Source organism: Struthio camelus, chromosome 2 (assembly GCF_040807025.1).
Source record: "Struthio camelus isolate bStrCam1 chromosome 2, bStrCam1.hap1, whole genome shotgun sequence".
Classification (NCBI taxonomy): Eukaryota; Metazoa; Chordata; class Aves; order Struthioniformes; family Struthionidae; genus Struthio; species Struthio camelus.
The window spans coordinates 68517941-68530202 of NC_090943.1; the positions used below are offsets into that span (position 1 = coordinate 68517941).

At 41.1% G+C, this 12262-nt stretch overlaps 1 protein-coding gene across 9 annotated transcripts in view; it reads left to right on the forward strand.

Annotated features, from left to right (window-relative positions):
• Window positions 1–12262, forward strand: part of FHOD3 (formin homology 2 domain containing 3) — a 414657-nt gene that overhangs the window by 337257 nt on the left and 65138 nt on the right. For 8 of the 9 annotated variants that reach the window (XM_068936172.1, XM_068936173.1, XM_068936165.1 and 5 more), the window contains 2 exons: window positions 6565–6870; window positions 10620–11500. In XM_068936172.1, coding sequence (XP_068792273.1) covers window positions 6565–6870; window positions 10620–11500 — 1187 coding nt within the window. The remainder of the gene's footprint in view (window positions 1–6564; window positions 6871–10619; window positions 11501–12262) is intronic. The other variant, XM_068936174.1, reaches the window with a different exon arrangement.

Sequence of the window (12262 nt, forward strand, 5' to 3'; positions counted from 1 at the left end):
ATATACTGGGCTTAAGAAAGAAATGGATTCTGTCTGGGGAACTTTGTCCCATGCTGTGAAACTTCTCAGTATCTCTACAAAATACAAAAATCTGGACTTACTGTACTGAAGTGTTTTCTCATAGAAAGCAATTGGTTCCAGTAAAGTAATCAAGTCTTGTAAGACTTACTCTTGTAAAACTCATGGTATGGCATTCAGAGGAAATGAAGGCAGTCCCATAACTACAAAATGGAACTTAATATTTTCTTCAGAGCACCTCCTTCCTCTTTTGTAAATTCATTGGAGAATATTTTATGAACTACACATGTGCAGTAAAGGAGAGCAACAATAAGCCGAGATGTCTCTGAAGTCAGTCCACAAAGGACCTGGAGATGAACTCTTCTCTGAGAAGAACAGCTTTATGTAGTCCTTGAGGAAGTAACCACGTTAACCTAAGTGTGCATCACAGACAGTAGGAAACCTTCTCAATGTATCAGTAGCTGAGCAAGACTCAAGGACTGCCTGAAGTATGAGTAGCTGAATATGTCTCAGCAGATGGAGGAGCACTAGAGAATGGGGAGAACCATGAGACCGTTGCAGCCACGGTTATACAGCCAAAGGGAACTGTGCAGAAAGACAGAGGGGGAGCTAGGGAAGATAAAGGAAGATCATTTCTGACTTGAGGAAGAAAAAGCTGGTTCCCTAGCGGTGATCTATGTTCTGTGCTAGCCTTTACCATCATATTAGGTGGGGAGAAAAGGCTTTGTTGAAGGGGAGAGAGAGAGACAGACAGAGATTGCGCCTTGCTGACTTCACAGCAAGAGGAACGTTCCCTGCTGGAACAGCTGAAGGGAGATTCCAACCAACATTTTAAGCTATATCTGTACAATTGCACCAGGAGGGTTAGGGTAGAAAGTGACTTCTTCAGACTTACTGTATATATCCTCAGAAACACTTACTGTATCTCCCAGCTCCAAAGAGAGAGCAGAGAAGGTAGATGAACATAAGGTTGCCTAGATTATTACCCTGACAAGGGATTAGAGTGTAGACCTGACGGGATATTTGTTCTCTCTGAGGGCTTATAGGACTGAGAGGTTGAGGTCTTATCAGCAGGCGTTAAGGATACCACATCCTGTGGCTAATTCAGAGTTCTTTAACAGTTGAGTACTGCAAGAGAAGCTGTTTCTTTCCACACCCCCGTATAGCATCAAAGGATCAGAGCCATGTTGTTTGGAAGGGACTAGGTTGTTTGTCAGCTTAACCTCTTGCTCAGAAGAGGGCTATCACCAGCATCAGGTCAGGTCTTCTATGGCTTTAGCTGGCCAAGTCTTGAAAATCTCAGATCATGCGGATTTCACTGTCTCTGTGGACAGCCTGTTCCAATGCAGCTGTACCCTCCTAGTTATGAAGTTTTTCTTAACGTCCAGTCTGAACCTCCCAAACAGAAAGTTGTGGCCATTGTCCCTGTTGCATCATCTGCCACTCCTGAGAAGAGTTCTGTTGTCTTTGTACCTTCCCTTAAGCATATCTGGACTGCTATTATATCCTTTACCTTCTGTTAGCCACACTGAACAGACCCAGCTCTCTCAGAGTCTCCTTGTAGGACATATACTCTAGACCCCTGACCATCTTGGTAACCATCTGCTGGAGCCTCTCCAGTTTCTCAGTCTCCTTCATGAAGAAGGCAGGGGCCAAAAAAGGACACAATATTCCAGGTGCAGCCTCATTATCACTCTGTAAACTTCTTTTGAATTGATAGTTGTAGTTGTCCTAATGCAGCCTGGTGTGCAGATTGCCTTTTCTGCAATGATAGCACACTGTTGCCTCTTATTTAGTCTGGTGTCCCATCTGCAGAACTTTGCACTTCACCTTGCTGAACTTGGTGAGGTTTCCTTTGGCTCAATCCTCAAATTTCTTATTTCTATATTGAACCTCTACGATTTAGCATGTCTGCTGCCATACCCAATTTAGCATGGACCACAAGTTTGCTGATTGTGTATTCAGTCTCACCATCCATATTGTTAATGAAGATATTGAACAATATCAGCCTCGGTGTCAGCTCCTGGGTACTCTGCTTATTACCAGCCACCACATGGACACTGAGCCATTGATTATTGAGCCTGGTGGCACAGATTAGTTTTTAACCGTCTAACAATTGGATCATTCAGCCCATATTCCTTCTTCAGTTGCTATGGGAGTTGACATCAAAAGGTCGGTAAGGCATGACTGGCTCTTAGTAAATCTGTGTTGACTGTTCCGGACTATATTCTTGTCCTTCAACTTCCCAGATGTATGTGCTTCCTGAGTTTTCTAGGCACTGAGGTGAGGCTGACCAGCCTGTCATTCCCCAGATCCTCCTCCTTTCTTAAAGATGGGGTGATCTTTCTCCATTCGGGAGAGGCTTTTCCCAATCACCATGACTTTTGTAGATGATAAACAACAGAAAGACCTAATAATATTAGCTAGAATTAGGGGCTTCGTCTCTGTGGAGAGCAATGTAGACTGTGGGCAGCTGTAATGAGTCAGCTTTGCCTTTTCTGAAAAACTAGAATTTATCAGGCAATTGCAATATAGTAGGATTAGGGCCTTATGGGAAAATAAAAAATAGAGCCTGCTACTTGTTTTATCTTTCACCTGTTAAAAGAGCCATGAAGAAAGTTTGCATAGACCTGCTTGTCCATTCATATGCTCGCTGACGTCTTCTCTTTCAAACTCCAGGCGTATGTAAGCATCACAGTATTAAACAAGAGTGCAGTTAGCTCATCTCTCTGTCTGTGCCATAGGTAGAAGCAGAACCTGGTCTGCAGCTTCTCACCAGCTGCTCACTGTTGCGATGTGGCAGGATCCCAGGAGGCAGGTTAGGGAGAGACAGCAGATGACACTGATTGCGTTTTAAAAAGAGGGGAAATCATTGTTGAGGAACTACTAGAGGTGGGTATTATAGTGAGGTGTGATTGGTGATGAAAGTTCTCCATCAGGTGGTCATCAGGAGGAAAAATGCTTCAAAACTGTGCAGAAGAGGTACTGTGAATTTAGGGTCCTGAACCTCATTAGCAACTTCAACATTGTTAAGAAATCTGATTTCTGGAAAAATTTTGGAAACAAATAACACTAGTTGCCCTTTTATACCTTCTAAACAAAAAAACCTGTACACATTTAATGAGAGGTTCACAGCTGCCATCTCTTTGGTGAGGCTGCAGAGCTTCTCTGAGAGATTTCATTCCCTCAAGAGGTCTTCGTTTTTTGTTTTTTTTTTTTTTTTTTTTGGATAATACATTTTTAGTGATTAAGCTCTGGCAGAAAAAGAAATGAGCATATGATTCAAAAATTAGACCTTAAAGCCACATTCAGTTATCCTCCTCCTGATGAATGCAATTCTAAATAAAACTTCTGTTCATTTAGAGAAAGTATCTCTCATCCCCCCTCAAAAAAAAAAGCAAAACAAAACCTGAGCCTTGAGAGAAGTGTGAAAATAGTATACGAAAGCAAAAAGAAGTTTCCTCTATGAACCTGGCAAGCTCAGCTCAGGTTTAAAGGAGAACTATATGCATGTAAGAATTGCATTACGCTTTTAAAAGTCTATATTGGTCCTAATGACATCACCACTAATTCTCGGAAGGTATCAAACACCTTTTTGCTATTGCTTTTTGATATGGCCATACTTGCTTCCCTGAATTTTCCCACTCTTCATCATCAGGAAGACTGAACAAAGGAAACAGAGACTGGTCCGTTACCCAATTCTGTTGCCACTGCAAGTTGCCATTGCAAGGTTGCCACTTACAACAGGGTTTTGTCTGATGTGAAAATCAATCCAGTAAATCCTGGACTGAAAGTTCCAACTCATTTCCAAAGAGGTCATCAGCAACCATCCACTGGGAATTTTATTTTTTAACATTTTTAGAAGTTCTTACCAAATTCAGCCCAGTTTATTACAGTGGAACTGCAAGTGGTACACATAAGACTAGCTTGCTGGTTTTTTTCTTTCGGTAGTGTTTATTGACAGATTTGATTTTTAAACTGCTATTTGAGGGAAGAGCTACTGGACTTAGCTCACTGCAGTAATTTGAGTTATAGTTGGATTGTTTGACATGATCCCAGAAGTGAGAGGGGCTGTCGAAGTGAAAGTCAGCATATCCCTGGTTAGTTCTGGAGGTGCTGAGGCTTGGTGTGTATGTGTATATATATGTGTGTGCGTGTGTGTGTATATATATGTGTGTGTGTGTATGTATTTGTGTATATATATATAGAGAGAGAGAGCTATTTACTCTTTGCTATACATTAGATTCTGCTAAGATACTGCATCTTTCTCGTGTCTGTGGACTATTTCAAGTACACAGATTCAGAATTCTTTTGAATATTCCTTTCTAGGTTTATGTTCTCATTTTCTCAAGCATTTTTTATGTCTTTCCCGACTTCATCTGTATTGAATCTTTAGAGTAGCTTCATGACAGACCACAGTGACGTAAGCATTAACAATCCTAACCAAGTTTTAGTCACCTCCTGTCTTTACGTGAGCTGCTGATCTTTTAGGTGATTGGATAGTAACATTTACAAGAAAAAAATTAAATTCACACCATGGTAAACCAATAACATGTGTGTGTAAGTACAGAGTAATTGCAGGCCATTGCACTGTCTCAAGCTCAGAGTCTCTCAAATGCTGCAGTACCCTGTTAGTTCCAGGATCTCCTGAAGGGTGCCTAAGCTTGTGGAAGTTTTATTCCAGTCTTGGCTTGACTTTAACCTGCTGTCATACTGTACCTGCGTGCTGACAGCTGTGGTCAGAAACACACTACGATGATTCAGAGTGTCTGCCACCTTCTTACCAGCTTGCTATAACTTTGATTCTCTCATAGGCAGTACCTAAATAGGGTACAGTCAAAAGTAAGATACGTTTAGAGCCACAGGAGCCACAGAACTGCTCACCTAATTATAGACTTTAAAAATATTCTATGTAGAAGAGGGAGAAAGGTAAGCTCTTCAACTGGGAGTGTTTTAAAACCTCTTAAAGAGGTTTGAGTGTGCATGGACTATATGTTATACATACTACAGGTACATTTTATATAGCTATATATAAGTATATACAGATATACAAGCATATATGTACACATGTATACAAGCATATATGTATATACATGTAATTTTGTGCACTTAAATGACATAAAATAAAGCGAGAATAGTATAGTACTGAAGGTGTATCACTGAGAGCTAGTTTAAACCTTAAGTGTGTTATTGTAAAGATTAGCGCAGGCATTGTTAGAAATCATTACTCTTTGTGTTTGTATGTCTCAGGAAATGGAATAGGCACTCAACATGAAACAGTCTTCGGAAAACATTGTGACCTTCGTTGTTTAGACTTATACTTTCTCAGGATAAATATTTTCCTGCTCCCAGAGGACCACAATGCTTAGATTGCATTCCTGTGTGATGCATTTTCTTTAAAGATTCATTTAGTTCTCAAAGAAAGTCTCATCATATATCATGGGATCCAGTGACCATGACAAGTCCAGAAGCATATTTTGCAATATTGTAATGAAAAGCAGTTAACAAAGGGAAGAAACTAATATGACTTGGTCATTCTAGTTCAGCATTCCTGTACAAGATTTAATACAAAGGGGATTTCAGGAGTATGCAAAACTAATATGCATGTCCGTTTTCATCACTCTTGCATGGCCATTTCAATTTTCAGAGCATTGTGAGCTGCTTCATGTGAATATGTGTGGATGCTCTGCAGTTTCCTTGCAGCATGCAGAGAACATTTGCATGTGAAAATCTGCTGGTTTGGCTAAAAACTCTAAAGGTGAATGACTGAATTTCACTGTCAGTGATGGAGCAGGGAGGAAGAAACCAAGTGCACCATCAACAGTGTTTGCTGTGTGCCAACTGATTTAAAAAAAAACCCTAAATGTATGCCATATGCCAGCCAATTGGAAACTAAATTTATGCCATATGCCAAGCAGTTGGAAACTTTATTCAGTTTTGATGTGGCTATTCTGAAGTAAATATGCATGAAAAAAAATATGTTTTTTGTCAGCTAAATGTGTGACAGTGCCATTTCCAGACTGTGCCATTTAACTGTGTTAATAAAACTAATATTTGTATTTTTTCGTTGAAGTGTCCCTTATCAGGTGAAAAAAGAAGGCTTCCTAAAAATTCCTTCAGAAACCAAAGAATATTCAGCTAAAAACCACAATCTCCATCCTATTTGCTTTTTAAAAGATCTCCTCCTTCCTGGCTCTGTCTGGGCACTGAGTTTTCAATGTCATGCTCAGGTGGGATGCCCATTTTCTGGTGGTTCAAATTCATACGCGAGTCCAATACTCCGGCTGTTGAAGTATGTATAAAAATAGCTGCCTGGCTCCAGACCGTGAGCAAGGGGGTTTGCCAGGCCACTCTCACATGTAATGCTGTCATCACCCAACGTTCACCAACCTCTTGCTCGTGAAGTTACGCTCGCCATGGACTTGCTTTCTCTTTTGTTTTTGCAAGGCACTCGTATGATTTTTGCATCGCTCTCATTTAGACAGGCAAGCCTCGCAAGACGCCGTTGTTGAGTGAATCTCTTTCTCCCATTGTTCTCTCCACCAGTGAGTGCCAGTGAACCTGAACCCGAAGCAGAGACAGAGACAGAACCAGAACAGGAGGCTGAGGCAGAGGCCGAGCAGGGAGCGGAGACACCCAAGCAAGTAGAGGCTACAGAGGTGGGACCTGAGAGTGAGGTGGAGCAAGGACCAGAGAGAGAGCCAGAAGAAAGTGCAATACTCAGTGAAAAAGAGAGGCAGAATGAGGAAGTGAATGAAAAAGACAACTGCTCTGCATCCAGCATATCCTCAGCAAGCAGCACTTTAGAGAGGGAAGAGAGAGAGGACAAGTTAACCAGTGACAATGAAACTGGTAAAGTGAAGTTTTTTCAATAATGAAGGCTTTCCCATGGAAAAAAAAAAAAAAAACTTAAATAGCAGCTCTATTGTTGTGTTAATTAGCAAATAGACCCTTTGCACCTATCACTAATAATTCCTTCACCATGGCCAAATCCCTGTCTCTTCTCTGCTTGGAAATCCACAGACTTTGATGGGGTTTTGTGTTTGGAGGGACAGTAAAGCCTTGATGAAACAAGGTTTCCTTTAAATTGAGGCCATTTTCTTCATTCAAGAATAGCATATTAAATACTTAATCATGGTGTTGCAGCAATTGCATCTCTAGCTCCCAGAGAATTTATTTAGGTTTTCTACACATAAAACAACAAGATGAGAGGCCCTGGTACAAATTGTCATGAGATTCCAAATGTCTTTTTACATGCATTTACTCTTAACTTACTATTAATGCAACAGGAAGAGAAAGGAAGGGTGGGATGTTTTTTCTTCCCCTCCAGTTTTCCTGTCTTGGTTAGGCTTCAGAAAACAGAGGGATACAAAGCTGTTGCTGAATGCGGGTCTCGGCTATGGCCATCCTTAGCTTTTGTGGAGGAGGCACAAGGAACAAATACATTTATACATGGTCTGGAAAAGAGCAGTACTGCAGTGGTATCAGTGGTTCTGGTTAGATACGCAACCAGGAACTTGTGAAGTGTAGCCTATCCTGATAAATACCCTATGAATCAGCTTGCTGCAAGGAGAGAGAATGACAACCAGAGCTTGTCCCAGGCAGAAACTGAAATGCAGTTTTGACCTTTGTTGATTAATTGCTTTTTTCCACTTTTTTATACAGAGGTAAAGGTCTATAATATGATTAGGGCAGTTGATTTCCAGGTCTGCATAGGGCTGAACAGTGGAGTGCATTGTCTTAAGTTTGCTAAATTCTAGATAAGAAAACAAAAACTTTTCACCATGTGACATATGGTCTTGCTCTTCCCGGAAAGAAGAGGGATGACTCTGAATCACATTGCCTCTTAGATATAAATTGTTATATTGTAGTGTTCGTGTTTAAACCCTATCACTGTTTTCTAGGACGCATTAAGTTAATCTTGTTGTAAAGTTAAGAGCTATCTTCTTTTCAATCGCTGCCAAAGCTGAGCTAAAATGTGGCACTTAGAATACTATTGTACTGCTAAGGACTGTGGATGGATGTATATGTGGGAAAGGCAGCGTGGGTATGACAGATGAAGGATGTCATTACACAATGGTGTAGTCAAGTGCAAATAAGGGTACCAAAATTTCCCTGTAATCTTATCTGTCACCAAACCGATCCTTTCATTCAAATAATTACTTATGTACTTTTTGTTAATAGCTTAGAAATGTGCTCTAGCTATTGAAAAGTCAGCCTCTTAAAACTGGCATATATTACCAGTAGACCAAAGACTTGTTAGGATGTGCTATGTAGGCGATCTTCTGCAGTGAACGGTTTGCAATCTAGTAGATGAGGGGATTCAGAAAGCAAACGAGAGTGCTCTCTCCAGGTGCTCCAGAAACCTCTCAGATTCCCAACAAGCAGTTGGCCATTTATGAGGTGGCCCGGTGTTTCTGCCCAGCTACATTAAGGACAAAGGAATAAAACTTTTGGTCCATGCTTGTCCTTCGTTAGCCATCCTGCTGAACTCTGCTTCCTGCAATTCTTTCTTCTTTGATGGCATTTTGCAGCTTTATCTGTGGAGAGGGGATGGGAAGAGGGCGCTGAGACAGCAAGAGGCTTCACAGCAGTCATCATGGATTGGCTGGGAGGCAGCTGGAGGCAGACTTGGGAGCCCAAACTAGAGATGATGTCTGGGAGAATTTTGATGAGAAGTTTTGGAAAGGGATTAAATCCTGGAGGATCCTAGCTGGTGAAAACAGAGAGGTTTTGTCATGTAGGTTTTACAGAAGGGAACTGGGGAGCAATCTGGGACATCTCTGAAGGAGAGGCTGCAAGGAGGGGGCAATCCTCTGTGGGTATTCAGCTGGTGAAAGCCATAGTGTGGGGAAGGAGATTGTGTTGTCTCGTGAAACTACCTCAGAGACAGCTAGGTGACAAATTTTGGTGAGAGAGCAATCCTGTGGAAAAAGATTAAGGAAAAATAAATAGGTAATTAAAGCAATCAAGCCTTGTGCAGGAAAGTAGAAGGAAACCGTTTCAGAAACACATCTTTTATCTGTAGTAAAATCTCTGGATTCATTTTAAAATGTGATTAAGAGGTTGATCTGAATAGGAATGGCAGTCTAGATGACAATATTAGAAATCAGCACTGGAAGGCTCACTTCGGTCCATAGACTGTGTGCTGTGAGACCTTACTTACCTTTTAGCATGCTCTTATTTTAAATTCAGGGCGGATGGTGGTGGGGGGATCTGTCTGTGGAACTCAACCAAGAAATATCTTGTCAGAGCACCAGGGCTTAGTATCAGGGCAAGAGAGTAATTTAATTGATAAAGAAATCTGCTAAAGATATTGAAACTATAAAGTCTTGAAAAAGCTAGGAGCATAAGGGGAGAAACAAAAATAACATAAAAATGGAAAAGAAAAGGCAACTGACAGGCATAAAAGAAAATCAGTAACTACAAGGGGACAAAAGGAAGAAAGCCTGATGGTCACAATAAAATATATTTAAGAAACAGAGTTTAGAAAAACTATATTAATGAAATATGGAAAGACTATGGGGAGCAGAAGGAATCAAATGCAGGAGATGCAGTAAGTGTAAAGAATTATCTTAGTCCATGCTTAATCACTTTGATGCCCATTGGAAAAAGAAGCACTCTGGGTTTTTGACATGTTTTCTGCATCCTTTAATAGTATTATATTCAGGGAAATGTAGTGTAAGAAATGTTGTATAATTTATTTTTGCAGTTAGTTTGTTATTTATGGTGCTGTCTCACAAACAGTATTCTTTATATTTGGAAAGAGTAATAGTCAGAAAAACTGAAGCTTCATTACAGTGACGTGTTAAATAATCGTGATGTGGGAAGAAGGCCATTAGTTTTCAGTTCCATCATTTATGCCAGGGAAGGTGACAGTGGTTGATGAGCAGCATTTTCAAAAATTGATAGATTTCTTTTAGTTAGGTGCTTGTAGTTCTAAGCCGACTTATCCTTCTAATCCCTGAGAGTTGTCCTGAGAGTTTTGCCCTGGGTATGCAGTCTGCTCTGTGATTCAAGTGGCCAGTCTTGTGAAGATGGCCAGCTGGGAGATTTGAAGAACAGCCAGAGGGTGAGTGAAGGAGGAGGAAACAGTTCCATAAGCACCTTGAAATCAGGCAGGGAAATTCTTTTTCCTAAGGAAATTTTTCTGGGGTAGTTCCAGTTTCTGGCCATGCCAAGAGTACCCCGAAGCCTATTTTATGGCCATTGTTATGATATATAATCCCCATTTTGGATCAGTAAAGCGTCATTAAGCATTTAAGCATCCTCTGAAATGAGCTGAGATTATAAATACAAAGTGAAATCTGGCAGATTTCAGAAGAAATCTCAGCCTTGAAATCCTGACAGTTAATTAGTGCCTCCTAACCTATGCTAATTACTTTCAGCTCCCATACCTTCTTTAAGAAGTACTCCTAGCCCGTCAAGGTTGGGCTGGATATCAGCAAAGTCATTTATTTCAGAACTCAAAACTATGGCTTGCCCAGTGTCAGGCTAATAGTACATGTATTCCCAGAAAGTTTTTGCATGAGGTGGGAAGCATTCTCGATGCGCTGGCTCTCTCCCCTTGACTGTTCCCATCTGTGTGTGTGTGATTACAGGTCCGTGGTCACAGCCCATTCAGGATGCTGGTGTGAATGAGCAGTGCAGCAACATTCTCAACAACAAGCGGTTTATGCTGGACATGTTGTATGCGCATAACAAAAAGCCCAAGGATGAAGAGGAGAAGGAGCTGGAGGCGAAAGAGGAAAAGAAGGAGACGGAGGAAAGCGAGGAGTCACTCACTAGTCTAGCCAGTAGGATCTCCATCCTTCAGGCCACTAAGCAGGCCAAAGATGAAAGTGTCAAAAAGATGGAGATTGGAAACCTGGACAACCAAGGCAGTGTGAAAGCCTTTGCAGAAAAATTCAACAGTGGTGAGCTGGCCAAGGGGACAGCCTTGTCTGAAGATGAACAGGTCCCTGAGAAAACACCAGCACAGCCAAAGAAGGAATCTGACTACATCTGGGATCAGCTGATGGCTAATCCTAGAGAACTTAAAATCAAAGACATGGATTTTACAGACTTGGGGGAGGAGGATGATGTAGATGTGTTGGACATGGATATGGGTCCTGGGGACTCCCTTGTTCCCCCTCCTCCTCCTCCACCTTCTTTTCTGGGTTTGCCTCCTCCGCCACCTCCCCCACTGTTTGGATGTCCACCTCCACCTCCACCCTCTGCTAATTTATTGGCTCCTCCTCCACTGTTCAGCACTCCTCAGGGTTTAGGGTCACCCCAGGTTTCTAGGGGTCAGCCAGCATTCATAAAGAAGAAGAAAACCATCCGTCTGTTTTGGAATGAGGTACGGCCGTTTGAGTGGCAGTGTAAAAACAACAAACGCTGCAGAGAATTCCTGTGGTCGAAACTGGAACCCATTAAGGTGGACACTTCCAAACTGGAGCATCTCTTTGAGTCTAAATCCAAGGAACTGCCTGTCACAAAGGTACAGCTCATATTCAGCTTCCTATTATATTGGTATTAATTTTGACTTAGATTTAGATGATTTATATTGTTTGTATGACAACAGTGGAAATTACTGAATGTGTTTCCAGCTTGGCCTATGATATTCCATGACCTGAAATTAGGAGGTGAGCCCAAGAGTGTGTACCTGCCATAAGTACATAAGTCTCACATCTACCAGTTTGGGGATATCATTTTGACCAGGGAATACCGGCATTTTTAATTAGCATGCTCAAACTTGAGTGCCAAACTAGGTGTTGAAGTCTGAAATATTTTTTGCTAGGTAAAGGTCACAGCACGATGATTCATATCTGCATATTTGACAGTTCTTCACTTGGTAATATTTTCCTAATCACCCTAGGAATTATGTAAAAGGTTAGAATATCAGATTGATTCTACTGAAAACAGGCTACATGTGTACTTGAATCTAAAGAATCAGTTTATCAGCTGGATCAAGTTTACATTTAAACACTCGACAGGAGTTTTTGGTTTTTTTTTTAAGCTGGTGAACAGGCATATTTTAAATTCTTAGTTTGGAGACTTGAACTATCCAAAATTTGGGAAGGAAGCTGGCACAGGAAATATCTCTACTACTAGGAATTCCTTGCTCCTTAGGACCAGTGTTATGAAATAGATCCCCAAAGACTGGTGACATGACTATTTTAACATTAGACTTAGCAACAAAGTAAGGTCTCTTATACTTAGTGTCACTTGGATTTTGAAGTTGCTTTAAAACTTATTAGCT